Source organism: Mastigoproctus giganteus, chromosome 9 (assembly GCF_048544385.1).
Source record: "Mastigoproctus giganteus isolate SK-2022 chromosome 9, ASM4854438v1, whole genome shotgun sequence".
NCBI lineage: Eukaryota > Metazoa > Arthropoda > Arachnida > Uropygi > Thelyphonidae > Mastigoproctus > Mastigoproctus giganteus.
In genome coordinates, this window is record NC_143583.1 from 174,984,019 (window position 1) to 175,004,649 (window position 20,631).

Consider the following 20,631-nt stretch of genomic DNA (forward strand, 5'->3'; position numbering starts at 1 on the left):
CAAAGATTTAAGTTTATAATCACCGGCTGCATTACCACCAAATAAAAATTAGTCTTTCTTTTGCAACTTTATGTCCAGGTGCACATTTTTCCTCTCTAGAAATGAATGTTCTGAAAGGCATTTTTTCCCCAGAAAAGTACCGTTTCGTCAACAATGATCACTTGTTGAGCACTGTAACCACCTTCTACTATTATTTTTCCTAGCGCCTTTGGGAATTCACTTTCAGCTTGAGTATCTGCATGCGCCAATTCACCCTGAAATTTAAATTGCACAAGTTAGCCCTCATTTTAAAACATGAAAACCAACCAGAGATAGCTGAAAAATAGTCATTTGCATATTCACATCCAGCTCTTCCAAATCTTCAAATAAACTCCTAACCTTCTCCTAAATTATTAATGAGCTGAGAGGCACATGGTTGCGCATTTGCCTCTCAATCCAGAAAATTAAGAGTTTTTCCAGCTCATGCAACAAAAAACTTCTATTTTTTACTGTTCTACTTATTAAAACAGGAGCTGTTCCTTAACCGCCTCCACAATTCTTTCTTTATCTTTAATAATTGTTGCGATACTCGATTGGTTCATAATGACAAGCTATGTCCACCTGCTTCTGACCTCTTTCTGTCCTTTTTATGATGCCTAGCTTAGTTTCTAAACTATCTTTTTTTACTACCACTATTAGCATCAGCACTACTATTTCGCTTTGGATCAACAATTGCTTAAATTTTAAAAAAATATATTTTTAAGTGACCAAATGCAGAACTACACTTAACGGTGTATATAAACCAGCCGACCACATTTGTTGTTGTGCGACATGAAAGATCGGTCCAGCACATTTTGCTGTGTGTTCAAAGTGCTGCTATTATCCACTTCAGGTGTCTTTGTAACTGGAAGAGAAAGGGATGGGGAAGCTTCCCTTTCCCAGACCCTAGGTGAACCAACAGTTGACCATCTAAGATAACCTAGGCAAAGCAAGTGATGATCCTATTATAATATAATAGGGGGAAATCGCTGATTTCTTTCCCATGAGAAAACATTCTATGTGGCATGGCATGTAAACCAACGTTTTTTTACTGTCTAGTTAGTTTTATTAACCATGAACAGTTGAGTGTAATTATCATATAATAATTTTCTGATAATTACTGTAATAAATACATTTTTTACAAGTGTATTTACTTAAATCTTATAATTATGTTTACTAGACGTTTGCCGTTTTGTTTTATAAGGAACTCTATCTATTGGCAACTTTAAGAAATTTTGAATGAATTGTGACGTTCGATACAGCAAATGTTTATAAATCTAACATTCGTAAACTAGTTGCCTGTATATATATAGATGATCAACGAGTGCTTTGCAGTATTATTAAAAAAAAAATTTCTTATAGTATTATGGTTTAGATTCAAATTATTTATGAACCTATAAATTTATTATATCACATCAAATTATATTTTTGGTTATTCAACCTCAAAATTGATTTTGCCTTAGCACATATTGATCATCACAGAAACAGAGAATCCTTATTGCTGTTTTACTTTCAATCTGGGTGGTTGACTCCAGGCGAATTCACCTAAATTTTGGGTAAACAACGATAAGTTTTGTATATAATCCTATGCCTTTTCTATAGACCTATCGAGGTATATATATCTTAATATGATTATCTTACTATAATCCCCCCCCCATAATATAAAATTACTATAATATGGACATAATGCATCCATAGCCACCCAAGTGCATTAGCCCATAAATACAGTTTATTAATGTCAGTATATTAATGATTACCTTCAGTGTACTCATTATATATATAGAGTGGATCCCCGCTTTACGATATTAATCCGTTCCATCGTATCATGAAAATATCGTAATGTGAATCCAATAACATATTGTTTTTTTTCACGATTTGTTCCAAGACCTCAGAAGTTAATATCTTCACTTTATAACTAAGCTGTTTATTGCTATAAAAGGTGATTTTTATAATGGAAATTGTACATATCGATTAAAAAAATTTATTAAAACTAATATACTGATTAGAGCACAACACAAAAAAAATCACTTCAACTAAATGATGCAAAAACAAAACGAGGCCAACACATTTACAAATGCTGCTATTGGCTGAGAGGAAGGACCACATGGTCCAGTCAGAGACAATCGTAAGCCCATCCCATCGTGAAGTGAAATAAGTATGTGCCGGTTAACACGATCACTGGTTAGTGGAATGCTGCTTTAATTTAAAAAATCAATTCAAATCATTAAAATGCAGTACACTTTCTTAGTTATCATATGTTCGGTTATAAGAATCTATTTTGAATGCCTTTGCGATATTTTTCTAAAGCACATTTCTGGAGGTCACTACCAAAAAACAATAAAAACAAATTTACAGTTTCTGGTTTATTTTATTTTAATTTTTTTGGGCTTTTCTATTAATGCAATCTATTATAAATGGCTAATAAACTGGATATTATTGCATTTGCAATAATACCGATAGTTGGTATTACGTGGGATTTTACCTAATTATGGTGAAATGTTTCCCCTTCACTGAAATCTTCAATCATATAAAAAACAAATTTTCAGAATATTCTCTTCACTCCTATTTTTTAAGCTTAGTAAACATGTTACTCTATATATCACTTGTGCATATATGTTAGTTGCAATTTGTATGTGGTGTGTTCTTTGTTATTGATTGCTTATTAGTTTTACTGTTTTAAATTTTACAACCCCCCCTCCCCATTCTCACAAATGTCAGTTAACAGAAATATCAACTAGTTAGTATGTACATATTACAGTAATAATTAAGCTATGTACATAAGCATAAATTTATTTTGCTAACTTGTGGAAAGTATTCTTCCTATTTTCACGTATCATTTAATTTTGTTAATTGGTAATGTAATAAAGTGTAAATTATTTCTCCCATTTTTGCTTATTAGAATCACCATTTAATAGAATTAAAATTCAATTTGCAAAGGTGATCACAATGCCTGGCGCTTACCACATATCATATAGTGAATGGTATTTTGTTATGGAGAGTCCATCATAAATTGATTTAATCAATTTACGATGGACTCGACCGTACCTCTTCACAAGCAACACCATGTTTGTGAGTCACTCATAATAATATGCAAGATGCATGCACAGACTTAAAGGTAATACTGCATTATAAGGCTACATTTAATCTTCATTTTTCTCTTTTTTAACATACAAATTGTTTGAAAAAAAAAAAAAAAAAAAAAGAAATAATTGCAAGGTTTATATATTTGCCTGATTTTAATGAAATTTGCAATGGTTCAACAAATATTTTTAAAAGGCTCAAATAAAAAATTTCATGAAGATCTATCCAATATGGATGATGGATAGATTGGTAATGGACATGGTTAAGATAATTGGCACTTATGCATATATATATGTGAATGCACCTAAAAATGTTATCATTTCCCTGACAGCAGAACCTCCCAATAAAATTAATGTTTTTGAATCAGAACAGTATGCACTTGATTAGTCTGTTCTGGAGCCCGAACTGGAGATACATCGACCTGGAAGGTTAACAGAATCCTGATAAGCACCCAGATGCAACTGTCTCTAGGGCAAGCACTAATTTCTTGAGTGACCCAAATTTTTCTAGTAATGCACCAAATTTTAAATTTGAGATTGGTACATTCCTTATATCAGGAACAAAGAAAAGAATCATTAGTTGAGCTATGATCAGCAACTAGATCAATCTTTCAATGCATGCTACAGGCTATGCAAGCGATTAACTCTGGACTCATAAGGGAATCACTAAAAGCCACTTCCACCTATGTCACAATATACCCAGACAGAGTATTCAATGTGGATCTTGTAACAACCATTGCTAAATTTATGAAATATCATAAAAAGTTTTATTCAAATTAAATTTGTGTATTAAATTTACAGTAAAGAAATTAAGCAAAAGCAACAATTAGTTGAATGAATTCTTCATTCAAACTGGTTACATCCTTTGGCCTGTAATCCACCCATATATAGAAAAAATTGAAAAATGTTTGCTCTATGTAAGCACCAACTCAGAAGTCTGATCCAGAATGTAACACAGCTGTATTACACTACTTTCGATGGAAAATGACTTCAGGTATGTTGGTTTTTGCCTACACAATGATTTACAAGAATACCTTAATTGGATAACCGAAGTGGTACCTGTTGGGAAAACAAAGTTTTCATTTTACCCTTGTGTATAATCACTCATCTTTAGTGGCTCTTAGACTGTAGTCAAGTTGTTCTTTATTTCCTATTTACACACTAAGCTGTAAACTAGATTCCCTGTAAAACGCGTATCATTTGGAAGCATGGAACCGTTATAAGAAACTGACAATTTTGAAATTTTATTTTCCAGGTGTATGAAGAAGCACTTTTTAATATTTTTATTGTAAAATACAACATTATCAAAAAAAAAAAAAAAAAAAAAAATGATAAATAAATAAATAAAAAAATAAATACATAAAACTACAGTAATGGAGTGTTTGCAATTAAAAACATTTAACCCATTTCGTCCACTGACAGACAATGAATGGGCTATTGCTATTTCAAAGAATAGAGAAAAAGAACACATGGGAAATTAAATATGATTATATTAAAATGCTTGTTTAATAAGTCATCCTTTAGTCATTGTATATTCATATTCATGTTAAAATATTGGGGGAAAAAATTAAATTTTATTTTTGGCTATTATGTGCTTCACTTAAAATGCAGGCATTAAAGTTGTCCCTCGATATCCACATATTGAGGTTGCATTGTATTTGTGGCCAGGTTCCACATAACACAAACTCAATGAAAGTTTTATTATCAATTTCTTGTTTGCAAAACCCGCAATTAATTTTCCTCATTTCATATTAACTTGGGTTAAATAGCAAAGAAAGGACTTGGCTACGATCTAAGAGCTGCTAAAGCTTATTTCCTATTTATGTACCAATTTACACTTTAGTGCATAAATAGGAAATAAGGAACAACTCAACTACAATCTAAGAGCCACTAAAGCTGAGTGATCGTACGCAATGGTAAAGCAAAAGCTTTGTTTTCTTAACAGGCACCTCTTCAGTTATCCAAGTATACACTGTGCTGCCACTTTATTAGATACACCCCTGCTGTGCACACAAATGGTTTGTCCCACAATGTTGCAAGTCACATGACCACAGTTGGGGATATTAATGCAGCAGAACAACCTTTCTAGTATCAGTTAAGTGTACAAACCGTAGCAAGAATGGGGAAAAGGAGTGATCTAATGGACTTTGAACGTGGCATGGTAGTAGGTGCAAGATTTGCTGGACTAAGCATCTCTGAAAGGGCAGTTCTCCTGAACTTTTCATGCACCACAGTTTCAAGAGTGTATTGAGAATGGTGCAACAAACAGAAAAGATCCTCTCAACGGCACTCCTGTGGAAGAAAATTGCTTGCTGATGAGAGAGGTCACAAGAGGATAGCTAGAATTGTGCAAGCAAACAGACGTGTCACACATTACGCCAGAATACAACCTTGGTGTGCAGAACAAAATATCGCAATGGACCACTAGTTGCACTTTGTCATGAATGGGCTACAACAGTCGACGGTCCCATCACATACCTTTGTTATCAATGAAGAACAAGAGAGCATGCCTCCTGTGGGCACAGCAACACCAGCACTGGACTATCGCAGATTGGAAAACAGCTGCTTGGTTTGAAGAGTCAAAGTTTCTAGTGCATCGTTGATAGAAGGCTCAGAATTTGGCAAAACAACACGAATCCATGGGCCCCTTCATGTATGACGACTACTGTGCAAGGTAGCGGCGGCAGTGTTATGGTGTGGGGAATGTTTTCTTGGCACACACTGGGTCCACTGATACCCACAGATTCACGTCTGAACGCCACATTGTACCTAAACATCGTTGTTGACCAAGTGCACCCATTCATGTTGATAAGTTTATCCTCAGTCAGATGGTTACTTCCAGCAGGATAATGCACCGGTGCACAAGGCCCGAATCACTATGGAATGGTTCCAGGAACATGATGACTTTTCTTTGCTGCAGTGGCCCACTCAGTCCTCGGATCTCAATCCTATTGAACATCTTTGGGATGAGCTGGAAAGGGCTGTTCGCTGCAGGCCTACACCTCCGTCGAATCTCAAGGAACTGCATGACACACTCATGTCTGCATGGTACTCCATTCCTAGACGAATTCAGGCTGTTTTGAAGGCTAAAGGAGGCTCAGCATGCTACTAGGTAGGTGTTCCTAATAATAAAGTGGCAGCACAGTGTATGTTCCATATGAGCATCCTTGTCTCCAGAAAACATAAGGCAAGTTACTAATGCAATAATTTATAGCACACATGGCACGCTGCAACATTTAACATTTCAGACAGGAAGTGTTATAGGAATATTACACTACAATGAATTCCATCCATACAAGATCTGTGTTGTGCAGAAAGGAACAAAATGAATTGCATATGATTCTCAACACAATTTTTGGAGTTGGTCAAACAGCATTAAATAAACTGATAGTCTCATGAGAAATAAGCAAAACTGCCATTACAAAGCATGAGAAAATCCATATAAAATACATCTAGCTCTTCCTTCAGCTAAGCTAACTGAGTGGTGTAGTATTTATTACAAAAAAAAAAAAACAGTATCAGCCCATACAGGTTTTTTTTTTTTTTTTTTTTAAGTTGAAACATGAAAAGTACTGCACTATGATTTGAAATGTATCTCCTGAATTGCATCCTGTCAGCAATCAAAATATATGGTTTCAACAAAATGGAGTCACTTTCCTTAGAGCTAGAGTTTCAATGGCACCCCTATTAAAGTTGTTTCCAGTAGGCCTTCTTTCTTAGCCTACATGAGCACTGGATTTGATGGCACAAGACTTCCTTTTGTAGCAATGTTGAAAAACAGTTTAGTCATACCTGACAATTCAGGATTTCAATACTAGTCATCCTAACATTGATAACATACTATATATAATAGTATCAAAAAATTTGAATTCATCCTGATTCGTTCTAATAAACATTAGCTGTAATTCAAAAATGTACCTTTTCTTCTAGAGTTCGTACAAGGAAAGTTTTCACATTCAGGAGCACTGAAACCTGAAAACAATAAAACACATAGCAAAATTATATGTGACATCCAATACAGACAAAACATTACATCAAAAATATGTAAGCTAAACACCAAAGACAAGAAAAATTACACTAACCCACTCAACAATCTGAAAGTAAAAAATATTCAATAAAAAAAAAAAAAAAAAAAAAAAAAACCAGTAAGGACAAAGACAAAATACAATAATGGTGGTGGTTCCACAGAATACAAGACAAAAGTTATTTGAGGATATCTATTCTATTCAATAATTAATAAAGACTCACCAGTTCCTTAAAACCCACAAAATAAAATGATTAAAATGCTTCCTGCCTAGAGTAAGAGCAATAAATATGCCTTTAAAAGTGACAGTGATTCTTGAATCTCCATACTTATTTGGCAATGTCATAGGAGGGTTCCCCCATTATACCCATAGTGGCAAAGATACCGCTAAGGATATAAGCCACATATGCCAAATTATAGCCAAATGGCATAGTCAAAAACTTACTGAAGTCATTCACATCAGCGAGCACTAGATTTACAAAAAGTTCACAGATAGTTAACAACTTCGAGCTGGAAGAGAACAAATTTTTCATGGGCGAATCACATAAACCAACATTTTCAATTTGTTTAACGTTTTTTTTCTTTCTCTCAAGTGAATCTCACAAACAAGTAGCACTGGTTATGGGGAACCTCTATGTCAGCCCTACTGGCTGAATTTTACATGACTGCTTTTGAGTACTCAGCTCTTACATAAGCTTCCTCACTCCTACCACTCACCCACTGAGCAAGATTAAAGTCTATCACCTGCCCCAACAACCCAATTGCAAAGTTTCTACTAATACTATTAGTAATGCCCATTCTAACACATAACACATAAAAGTGAAATAATAAAAAGCACAAAAATAGACATCTGAAAACCTTTTGTGTTGTAAATTAACAGATTGCAGCACAAAGATCAGGTACTCCAAAATCAACTAATTCACACTTATCACTTGTTTAGAGATAATGTGAATCCACTCACATTAAGTAAGGTCTGATCTGAAACATTGCACCTATTCATCGATGTAGTGTACTGGAGTTGACAAAAGAAATGTGAATCAACATAAGCAGCAACTGAGATGTGGTATCCACATCACACAGAGGAATGGATAACCTCAGCATAATGAGGTTACTAGGGCGTAGAAAAGAATACTAGCACCACTTGCTTGGAAGCATGAAGTGGCGAAATCCATGTTTGTCCCCAGGCAAAGATCTAGCAAAAACCTATTTCCTCTATCGCGCATTATGAAAGATGGCTTTTGTGATCATGATGGGAATCATGGTGAGATCTAAAGCAAGCCAGCAGATGGTCTAAGAGAGGAAACCTATTGTTAACTGTGTAGAGACATGAAAAGAAGCTAGTGTATAATTTCTACACTAATCCACTCCCTGTCAGTGAATCGAGATGCAGTCCATGCAAGTGCATGTGTGAAGAACTGTCAAGGCATTATGTTAAGGAGCTAGGTAAATCCTTACTCTGTGTATATGCCATTTCCAAAAATTCGTAGTCAGAGGACTAAAAGGCCATAAATGCATCATGTTGAATTTCCACAATTTTTAGCATCTCTCACATTTTCACATTTCACACTGTGAAAATATTTCACTTCCAGGTTGTCTACTGTAAGCAATAAAAAAGCATATAAATATTGCAATAGGCTTGAAAAAGTTCTTACCTTCTCTTATTATTGCACCAGAGATCAAAGCACATTTTGAAAGGGTAAGCATTAATCATTCATGTAAAACTGTGTCCAAGATTCTTTTTACAGCCACGGTTTGCATAGCATATGCTTTTGCCCAATTTTAATTTTGGAGGCATCAGAAAACTTCATTGTCATATTTGTTAATTGTCTTGTATGTGCCTTAATTTGTATTTGCATATTGTTGACAAATGAGTGTTATTAGTTCTAATAATATGGGAACTTTCTCCCAGGGAATTAAATTAGAATGAACATTATATTTTTCCCTAACAGTTTTCTCATTATATCCCTTTTCTAGCTTACTTAGTACCATATCTATAGTTTTTTAGTTATCACTAGCTGAAAGGGATTTATAAATTTGAGAGTACTAAACAAAATAATCATATATGGTAGAGAGTACAATACGTTATTTTGCAAAGAGAGTACTATACAAAATAACCATATATGGTGTAAGGAAAAAATTTCAATTATTGATGTTTAAAACAATTTTGATATACAAGAAATGCATGTTCTCCCCCTCTTTCTTTCTTTCTTCAAAAGATAATGTTATTAATGCAACAGACTTTGGATTAGGACCAGTTTATTCATAGACAAATTATACAATTTTCAAATTGTCTAAGGATAAATTCAGCAGATCATTAGAACATTTATGTTTTTCATTCATAGCAGGTGGGGTAAAATATTAAACAGATTTAATGATAAAAATATTAAAGCTATAAATATCAGTTAATTAGTCGCTTGTTAAAAGTGACAGTGTCACTGTCAAACAAGAGTGATTTGCCCTGGACAGCAGATGGTCAGAGAGGTTTACATCAAAATTAATATTACAAAAAATAAATATCATTGCATTACAAGCATTCAAAAACACATCACAGAATTTTACAATTTTGCCGATTTAATATACCAGATGTGAATGAACCTTAATACAAATTAAGGTATCACAGAGAAAGAGTAAGCAGCAAATGAAAACAGAAAATTATCTACAGCTGGTCCTGCACAGGTTATTGTTGAAGAATAATCAAGAGTGGAATTCAGGATCATTTAGATAGAAATGGAATTCTGCAGGATAAGCAACGTGGTTTTGTAAAGGGAAAATCATGTTAAACAAATCTGGTTAGCTATTTTGACAAGCTCACTTGTGAGCTGGATTTAGGAAATAATTTCAACATTGTTTATTCAGATTTCAGCAAGAATTTGACTCAGTCCAACATAAGTGGTTACTTTATAAGCTGGAACAGGATGGAATCAAAGGGAAAACTTTACATGGATAGCAGGATGGCTTCAGGGCAAGAGGCAGAGAGTTGTTCCTCAGATTGGGTTAATGTAAGAAGTGGAGTTCCCCAAGGATTGGGACCACTGTAACTTTTCAATTTCTTAAATGAATCAATGAAGGGATGGAGGGCATGATATCTAAATTTGAGGATGATGTAAAGATTGGCAGAGAAGTTAATGATCACCACTAAGCAGAGCTTCTTCAGAGTGACCTAGATAGACTTCGGGCATGGTCAGAAAAATGCAGCTTTGCTTTAATTCAGCAAAATTCAAGGTCTTACACCTGGGGAATAGCAACCCCAAAATAACTTATACACTTGGTGGAGTTGAACAAAAGTCAATAGTGAAAGAAATGGACTTGAAAACTATGATACGGTCAGACATTAAGTTCTCTAAGCATTGTAGACAGGTTGCAAGGAAGGCCCATGGTGTCCTATCATTGATTTATCAAACATTTGCTAGTAGAGATATGGACATCATAATCCCATAAATTCAAGTTACAAAGGGAGATGTTTATATTGGATTGCAGGAAGTTTTATTTCAGCAGCAAGTTACAAATTACTGGAATAAGTTATCTACATGGATAGTAGAGGTTGACAGTTTTTGAGGAAATTCAGAGGTCAGCTAGTAGTTAACTATGGGAGGAGGGAAACACATGTTGTCAATTTCCTCTTCTTTTATTAATTTTTTTTATTATTTTATTTATTTATTTATTTATTTTGGCTGGTGTAGCATAAGCCTTAGGCTTCTCTGCACCATATGGCCATTACTAATACTAGTATTGGCAATACTAGAGTGACAGAATCTATCAGTTACAGATAAACACACATCAATTTTGTTATTGTTTACAAGCATCAAAGTAAGGCACAAGATTAATCTTTCCAGTGTTCTGGTACTGTTATGTACATAATGGATATAGAGAATGGATCTGAACCTAAAGAATGCTTAATTTTATTCCAAACTGATGGAAGCTGAAGAACTGAATTACGCATCTTAGTGAAAATCTTCAGAGAATCAAGATAAATTATGGGAGCAAGAGTATAGAGAAGAGTGGTATATCTGATCTAGACCAGATAAACAAGTTACCAGCTTTAACATTTGTCCATTTTAGTTGACAAATTCGGAAGACTAAAGTGAAAAACTGTATTTTGCACCAGCAGACCAAATACATCCAGCATGTATACATACAAGTTAATGTACTTCACTATTATAGTTCAATAGGAAATGTGAAAATATGTGCATATCCAAAGCACAGTTAAGAAATTTAATTTTAATCTTTTAAGGGCAAGTTTAAAAGAAGAATTAGATTATATACCCAGATCTCCTTATACAAGAATCTTTTGAATTTCGAGGTTGATAATGACAGGAGAAAATTCACAGAAAGGATTTAAAGCCCTTTACATCTCTGACAATTTAAAGTGAGGCTCTTTTTTTTTTTTTTTTTTTTTTTTTTTAAAGAAAGGAGGTAAAGATAGCAGCATATTGATTTCCAAAGATATTTGTCATGGCCTCTTCTACAGATTGTAAGATAGAACAAATCTTCCAATCATCATAAGCAATTATAGAAATATTATACTGAATTTGTGGTGGGGTAGGGTGGGAGGGAACTAAAGAAGCGAACATAGTGTACTACCTTAAGGTTTACTTCATATTATTTTAACCAGCCATTCTCCCAGAAAGAAGGATATACTTTTCTGTTATACACAGAGTTTTGAATAAGCACTGGAAAGAGGATAGTAGTCATGTAAGAAATGAAAAAGGGTTTGGAAAACAACTGCATCAAAAGCAGAAGGGATGCCAAAATAAACTGTCTCCAGGTGAGTATTACTATTGATTGCTTGAGCGACAATTAAAGTAGCAGAAAGTAAATGGAAACTACATGCACCTGTTTTACCACAGTGAACTTCATCAGAGAAAAAGGATAATATTTGAGAGGCTAAGCTAGGAAAGAATTTTTTCAAGAAGTTTCGGTAGGTAGGTAGGTAAAAGACGAAGATATAGATCTCCAGCATTTGAATTGTATAGAATTATGAATAGTATATATATATATATTTTTTTTTTTTCATTGTTATATATTTTTTTTAAATTTATTTTTTCTCAAAAGAAAAGATGGAGTATTCATTCCAACTGTCACAAAAGTATCTCTGCTCCAAACATCTGTTAAAAATAACAGTTACGAGTTCAAAGATGAAAAAGGGACAGCAATTGTTAATACAATTATTGCAACAAGGTCAATCCCAGTGGTTTTCCTCAATAATAGACTCAAAGGCTTCCTGGACAATTATGGAGTTAATAAGTGAACTCTCTCGGAAATGACAGAGAGATTTTAGTGCCAACAGAACCTTTTACATTCTGCTAAAAGAATGTAAAAAGTTTCAAGATTCTCACATGGTAATGTTTGGTGCACTTTTGAAAGCATAACCTTTCTGTTGCAGACAAGCTTTAAATGAAAAACAATTTTAAATTTTACTAAGCTTATCACTCTTGTTTGCAAATATTTGTTATGCGATTGAGAAGGTTGACAATTTTGTTTTTCTAAAAGAACTTATTTAAAATGTGTTATCAAGTTCAGAATCCAACAATAGTTGAGATAGTAGTGGTGGTATTAGTAATCGCAAATGATGCATGTATAGCTTATATAGCATCAGCCAATAAAAAAAAAAAAAAACCATCCATAATTTCCAATAATATGTCTAGTTCTTCCTTGAATTTATTCAACCCATCCACTTTAACAACAACAGATGGAAGCGCATTCTAACAATTAACCACCCACTGGCTGTAGGCAAACTTCCACTCAACTTGAATTTAAGCCCCCTTATGTGTGTAGCCTCAAAAAGTGAAAGACATGATATTGCCAAGGGGAATGTCTTTGTTTGTGCGCGATGTAAGGAGTGCAAGGAAATCAGGCACCAACTCGGCATTGTTATGGGCTTATATCAGTGCTTGAAGGACAAGGTGGATGCCCTCGAAGGATTTAAATTGAGGGGCCAATCAAGCTCTCAGCTGCACACATCAATGCCAGGGCTTGCACTTGAACATCACGCAACACAACGGCAACCCCCAAGGCAGAATGCGCTGGACCCAAAGGAACTAGTTGTTGTAGGTGATTCAATTGTCAGAGAAATGGGGAACATATTGTGCAAAAAGGATAGATGAAACAGGACCAGGGTATGTCTGCCAGGTGCAAAGGTTGATGATGTTGTAGGGCAGATATCATCCTTTAAGAGCACAAAGGGCGATATTGTTGTATTAATGATATTAAGAGTAAGAGACCGGCAGAATTACTTAACAAGTACAAGACAATACTGAAAAAAAGCCGTGAGTTAGGTTTGAATTTGAAAGTGTCTGCAATTCTGCCCAGACACGATAGGAGGGAGTATATGATGAGAGCTTTGTCAATCAAATCAGCTCTGGAGAGATTGTGCAAGGCTCAAGAAGTAGAATTTTTCTCAGACTGGTCTGTACATGTTAACGGGAGAGACTGCTTCTACAGGGATGGGATACACTTGAATAGAAAGGGTGCAAGAATATTTGCTGATGCTATCGAGGCAGAGACATGGTGTCACACAGACATAAGCAGTGCAGAACTGGAATTTGGGGAGTACAATGTGTACAGAAAGGATAGACGGGACAGGAAGAGAGGAGGGGGTTATGCTGTTAGTTAAGAAACACTAAATCTAAGGAAGTGCATCCAGTTGATGCAGGTGGCCAATGCAATGTTGAGTCTGTTTGGTGTGACATAAGCACTGGGAAAGGAAAAATGAGAGTAGGTGTGTGTTATAGGCCTAATGAATCTGATGAGTATAATGAGCAATTCTGCAGAGAATTGAGTGGGCCAATAAATTAGAGTGTCTTATAATAAGGAATTTTAATTTCCCAGATATTGACTGGAATTTGTGGGTTGGTCACTCACACACTAGCAAGGCTTTTGTGGATTTACTGGATGATTATTTTCTACAGCAACATATTCGGGAGGCAACTAGAGGGAGTAATACTCTTGATCTGATTATCAATAGTGATTCTTCACGCATCAAGAATCTGCAGATATAGGAACCACTAGGTGGAAGTAGTTACCTCTTTACTCAAAGAGGTAACTACCATCAAGAGTAAAGGGAAGGGTTTTTGCTTTCGTATAGGTGACTACGGTGGTCTGAGACAGTATTTAAATTCTATATATATAGTGGAACCATTCAAAGAATTAATCTTGGAAGCTACTAGGCTTTTCATACCAACAAAGAAATATTGTTCAAGGTTTAGGCCTAAACGGATGTCAGATGAACTAATTAGACATGTGACACAGAAGCCTACGATAGATATAAGCTGGTCTGTAACCAAGTTACAAAGGAGGTTAGGCAGGCGAAGACAGATTATGAGAAATCTTTGGCAAAGAGTTCTTTACTTATGTAAACTCTAGAAGGAAGGGGATGAATCAGATTGGTCCACTTGATGTCGATGGTTTAATTGTTGATGATCCTGCTCAGGTAGCTAAAAACTAAATGAATATTCTGCATCAGCATTCACGCATGAGGAGTTATTCAGGGAGGGGGAATGCCAAAGGTGTATTCAATTCTGGCAGTATGCTAGATAATCTTGTAATAACTGAGAGTAAAGTGGAGGAGAAATTGTTGAAGATAAACACAAGAAAGGCACCTGGGGTGGATGGAATCTATCCAGTTATATTAAAGGAGGCAGCAAAGGAAGTAAGCAAAAACTTAGCCATAATTATGAGAGCTTCTCTAGACTAAGGAGAGGTACCCATGGACTGGAGAGGTGCAAATGTGACCCCAATCCACAGAGGAGGATCAAAGGGAGACAAGTAATTATAGACCTGTTAGATTAACTTTTGTTCCAGGAAAATTGACGGAGGCACTTGTTAAAGCAGCACTGAAGGATCATCTAGACAAGACTTCAGTTATAACTCAGACACAGCATGGGTTTGTTATGGGGAAGTCTTGTCTGACAAATTTTATTGGATACTATGATGTAGTCACAAAGGAACTGGATGCAAAGAATAACTTTGATATCATATATTTGGATCTTAGAAAAGCCTTTGATACTGTTGTACATGGAAGACTGCTGCACAAATTGGAGCAGTGTGGCATTGGAGGCAAATTGCTGCTGTGGATAAAGGGGTGGTTGAGGGGGAGAAGACAGAGAGTGGTAATCAATGGACACTGCTCATCGTGGACTAATGTTATTAGTGGAGTCCCTCAGAGTTCAGTGTTGGGTCCATTGTTGTTTTCTTTATTTATAAATGATATTGATGATTGTATATCAGGCTTAATGTACAAGTTTGCAGGATTGTTAATGACACTAATGACAGTACACTGCTGCAACAGTCTCTAGAAAAGTTGAGCAGATGGGATGAGAGGTGGCAAATGAAGTTTAACATTGACAAATGTAAAGTACTACATATGGGAAGCAGTAACCCCGGAGTGACATATCAACTCTGTGGTACTACACTAACAGTGGTAGAGAATGAAAAGGACCTTGGGGTAATTGTGCAGGCAATTACCCCCAGATATGAAGTTTTCTGAGCAGTGCAGATAGTCTGCAAGAGTAGCTCATGGTGTCTTGTCAATGATATACAGGAATTTTTCTAGCAGGGATAAGGAGGTGATTATCCCCTTGTATAAGGCAATGGTCAGGCCACACCTTGAGTACTGTATATAGGTCTGGAGGCCTCATTTTAAGAAGGATGTGGAGCTGTTGGAACGAGTACAGAGAAGGGCAACAAGATCAGTGAATGGAACAAAGGGTTGCTCTTACGAAGAAAGACTTAAGTTTTGAAAATTAGTGTCTGGAGACTAGGTACCTGCGAGGTGATATGATTGAGGTGTATAAAACCTTGAATTGTTTGAGCATGCTCAATGTGGATGGGATTCTTCCTCTTGCTCAGAATAATCGCCTGAGAGGGCATAAATTCAAATTGAGGAAAGACAGTTGTAGGATAGATGTATGTGCGGAAGTTTGCCTTTAGCCAGCGTGTGGTTGATTGCTCAAACAAACTTCCATCTGTTGTTGTAGAAGGCGATAGCTTAAACAGATTCAAGGCAGAACTTGACAAACATTTGGAGCGAATGGATGGGTGTAACAAACATTTGGAGCGAATGGATAAGGGTTTTTTTTTTTGGCTGATGCTATATAAGCTTGCTTTCTTGCATCACGTGCCTTTGCTAATGCCATTAACATTCAGCTTACTCTTTTGATTTAAATTTAGTAGTATATTATTTTTTTTGTGCTTTTCAGATTAATTTGGTGCATTTATTCTTTACTCAGCCTTGTAATTGCATAGAAAACCACAGTCGATTTTTGCCAGCATTGAATCAACAGTAGCATTCAAATCTGCCGTCATGGTTTTCGTATTGATATAGCATATACTGGAAGTTACTACGTAACTTGGAGCAGTGTAATAAATATAAGCAGAGGATTATAAATTATAGCACTACTTATGCGTTTTAATAATTTAACTTGTCTTGTAGATCGTAATGTATGACAGTAATATTCCTAGAGCTTTTAGAATCAGTGATTTGGCATAGATAGCTAGTGTGAGAGCCTGATCCGCGTGGGCGGCAATAGATTGTTAAATTTTCTATTAAAACTATGTACTTAGATTTTACAGAAGTAACATTTTAACTTAATATATATAACTTAAACTTAATAGGAGATACAAAATTCATACAACATAACTTGATAGGCGATAAAACTCTATACTGAAATATATACACACATATAATATACATATACAGTAGAGTCCCGATTATCGAGACCTGATTTCTCGAGGTTCCGTGTTATCCGAGCTAGCTCTTAGCTCAATTTTTACATAAAGGCTAAGTGGCGCCTTGAAGAGTTGTTTGTGTTTGTATGTATGATGAGTAAGACTGTGCTGTGCTAATTCACTGAATTTCGATGACTCATCTTCCTTCACACACACCCTCCACCCACTCGCCATGAAACCTCAACGGTTTCGTCTGTCGGGTTCAGTTTGACATCTTGTTCAGATGATTTCGCTTGTGACTAAAAAAAATTAAATTTTCTGCTTATAGGTTAGTATACGGAAAAAAGGGAAATCGAAACCAAAACTAAAAGTGGGCGTTACCTGGAGACATACACAGCCAGGATGCAAAAGGAGGAAACAATGAAAAGTCACCAAGTCATACAGATTTAAAGAAACAGATAGGGATGACCTCTATCTTTTGGGGGGGGAAAAAAAAAAAAAAAAAAAAAAGTCCACTAACTACAGAAGATAAAATTCTGGTAAAATTTAGATGATCAGAGAACACAGTTTGTTGTCCTTTGCCGCATCTAACAACCTGATCATTGGAAACAGCCATTTCCAGCACCCTCAAAAACATCAACTTACATGGCGAAATCCATCTGGCAAGGACTCAGCAATCCTGGACTACATTTTGATCAATGCCAGATTTCGCTCATCACTCATGGACGTTCGTGCCATGAGGGGACCTGATTGCGGATCTGATCACTACCTCATCCGGGCTAAGGTGCAGCTCAAATTACGGCATGCAAAAAGATCATCTCGGTCAGCCAAGCTGGACTGGAGGCAGCTAATGAATGCTGCCAACAAACAGGCATATCAGATCGCCCTATCCAACCGCTTCGAGATGCTGGCCGTGCCCGAGGATATAAATGAAGAAGAAAAGCAGATCTCTGATGCCATCCTGGAATGTGCCAAGCCCCTATGTCCACCTGCCCGACGTCGAACGCAACCATGGATATCAGACGAGTGCCTCGACCTCGTGGACAAACGGAAACAGGCAAAGTTGGTCGACTTTGAACGGTACCGGCAGCTAAACCGAGAAGTCCGACAAAGAATGACAGCAGAAAGAGAAGCATACTGGAACCAAGTGGCAGACGATCTTGAAGTGGCGGCATCCAAAAACGAGTACCGCACTCTCTACCGCACCCTCAGATGTCTGAGTGGAAAGACCAAATTGACTAGTGACAACATCAAGAATGCTGATGGGACCTTCGTGCGATCACCATCCGAACGCCTGCAAACGGTGGAGTGAATTCTTCAAAGCTTTGTATAATCACGACCCACCTCAGGGACCGCCAGCAACAGCACTCTCGATCGACCCCCCCGAGGTCTCCATGGTCGATGTTGAGCCTACAGTAGAAGAAGTGAAAGCAGCCATACAATCCCTGAAGCATGGCAGGGCACCAGGAGTGGACCAAGTCACCACAGAAGCGATCAAAGCCGGGGGAGATGTACTGCTTCGCCGACTACACTCACTCCTCAAAACCATCTGGTGCACTGAACAAATTCCGTTAACATGGAGGAAAGCCATTATCGTACCTATCCACAAGAAAGGTGATAACCGGGACTGCAAGAACTACCGTGGCATCAGCCTCCTTTCCATCATCGGAAAGGTCTTTATGAAGATCATCCAGTCAAGACTGCAAAAACATCGCGAGCAAACCAGTCGAGAAGAACAGGCAGGATTTAGACCCGGGCGAGGATGCTGTGATCAAATCTTTGCCATTCGTCAGCTGATGGAGGAGAGGATCCGGTGTGGACAGCGAACTGTCATTGTTTTCATTGACTTTAAGTCTGCTTTCGACTGTGTCCACCGGCCTGCCTTATGGAAACTACTAGAGGTTGAACATGTACCTCGAAAAGTCATCACACTCCTCCAAACTGCATACAACGGTTTAACCAGCCAGGTGCGCATCCAGAACGATTTATCAGAGGAATTTACCATCCAAACTGGAGTCCGCCAAGGGGATGTAGCCTCCCCGTTGCTTTTCAACATCGTGGTTGACGCCATTATGAGGCAAGCATTCAGAAACAGACAGGGCATACAATATGACAAGGATCACTATGTGACTGACCTGATGTTTGCTGATGATAGTGCTATCCTTGCCGGTAACGACGCTGAAGCCACGGACATCCTCTACGACATTGCCCGCATTGCCCGGCCATACGGTTTGAAGATCAATGCTGGTAAGACAAAGGCCCTGACAACAGATGGGTCGCAAGCCACCATCTATCTCGAAGGCGTCCAGATCGAGCAAGTGCAGGACTTTAAATATCTTGGGTCGCTGGTCCAGGAGAAGAAAGTTGCATCCACCATGGAAATCCACAGCAGAATTGGACAGGCGGCCACTGCGTTCGCCTCGCTCAAATGGTGTCTGTGGAAGAGGACCAACATTTCCACAAAGACTAAAATCCGACTCTTCCGGACTTTGATCCTGCCCATTCTTCTTTACGGATCGGAAACATGGATTTGTCTCAAGTTAGATTTGAACAAACTTGAGGTATTCCAAATGCGATGCCTGCGGCAGATCTTGGGCATCTCTCTTCGCGACCGCATCACTAATGATACCATCCGCGCCAGATGCCAACAGCAACCAACCATTGCCGACCAAATCCAGAAGCGAAGGCTCAGATGGTTTGGCCACGTATGTAGAATGGGCACGAACAAAGTACCATCCACACTCCTTTGGAGACAACGACCCACCCAATGGAGCATCCAACGGACCGCGCCTAGGAAAACGTGGGCCAAGCAAGTGGAAGATGACTTGAAGAGCCGACGTCTCGACCTTAACCAGGCCAGGACTGAAGCCATGGATCGTAAGGTATGGAAGAACATCACAGAGCAAGTCCGAAACCCTGCGGCACCTACAGCAGCATACTGGTTGCGTGGCCAACCGCCTCCCCCAGCTGCCAGCTAAGGACCAAAGAAGAAGAAGAAGAAGAAGAAACTTCCAAGATGACAAACCGCTGTAGAAAGAGAAAAACTCAACTAAGCACAACTGAGGTTGATTGAAGGTTTAGTCAATCCACTGAAGAGCGTGACAAAATTAAAAACCTTGAAGAAGAAGAATTTTCGTATCCATTGATAAAATTTAGTCCACCAAATAAAAGGCCAAACCTAGCAGTTGTAATCAGGGAAGACACACAATAAGTCCAGGAATAAAAAGCCAAATGTACAGGATTCCAAAAAGTAGAAAGGAGAAATTCAAACTAAACGTGTAAAAAAAAACTTAGAGAGTAAAGTAACAGTAATCTCATTCCGACAAAGATCCTTAAACGGAAGTCATGAACAGTGATTACTAACTAGGAAGTGAAAATCCCACCAAATAATATACAACTGTACAATACCTTTAACATGGACAGGTGCCAAGTAAATTGAAATTGTATTTATTTTTAATTGTAGAAGAAACTATACTGAAACAGTATTTGATGAAAAAGGGAGGTATATTATTATTTAAAAGCTTGTTATAAAATTTTTTTATTGCTTTTCTGAAAAGGATATGGTTGCTGCATATGTTGGCTAATCTGATAGCTTGAATACAAATAGTATTTTTGTGAATTTTATTGGAAATATTAGATTGCTAATTTGTGAGGTAAATGACCTTAAAGTTAAAATAGTTTCTTTTGTCATAAATGTCAATAAGATGAGGAATTGCATCATTGCAGAGTGTAATTTTCAGATCAATGAAGTTGGCTGTGCAATTATCAATATTTTCTTTATTGAGCTTAAGTTCAGAGGGGTAAATATCTGTAGCTAAGCGTTCAAAGTCGGAATTTAAAACT

The 20,631-nt window shown here is 37.0% G+C and overlaps 1 protein-coding gene across 1 annotated transcript in view; it reads right to left on the minus strand.

Annotated features, from left to right (window-relative positions):
* The window catches only part of Uba2 (Ubiquitin-like activating enzyme 2), a 368,774-nt gene that overhangs the window by 87,506 nt on the left and 260,637 nt on the right, over positions 1-20,631 (minus strand). The window contains exon 14 of the mRNA XM_090382009.1: positions 7,017-7,070. Coding sequence (XP_090238135.1) covers positions 7,017-7,070 — 54 coding nt within the window. The remainder of the gene's footprint in view (positions 1-7,016; positions 7,071-20,631) is intronic.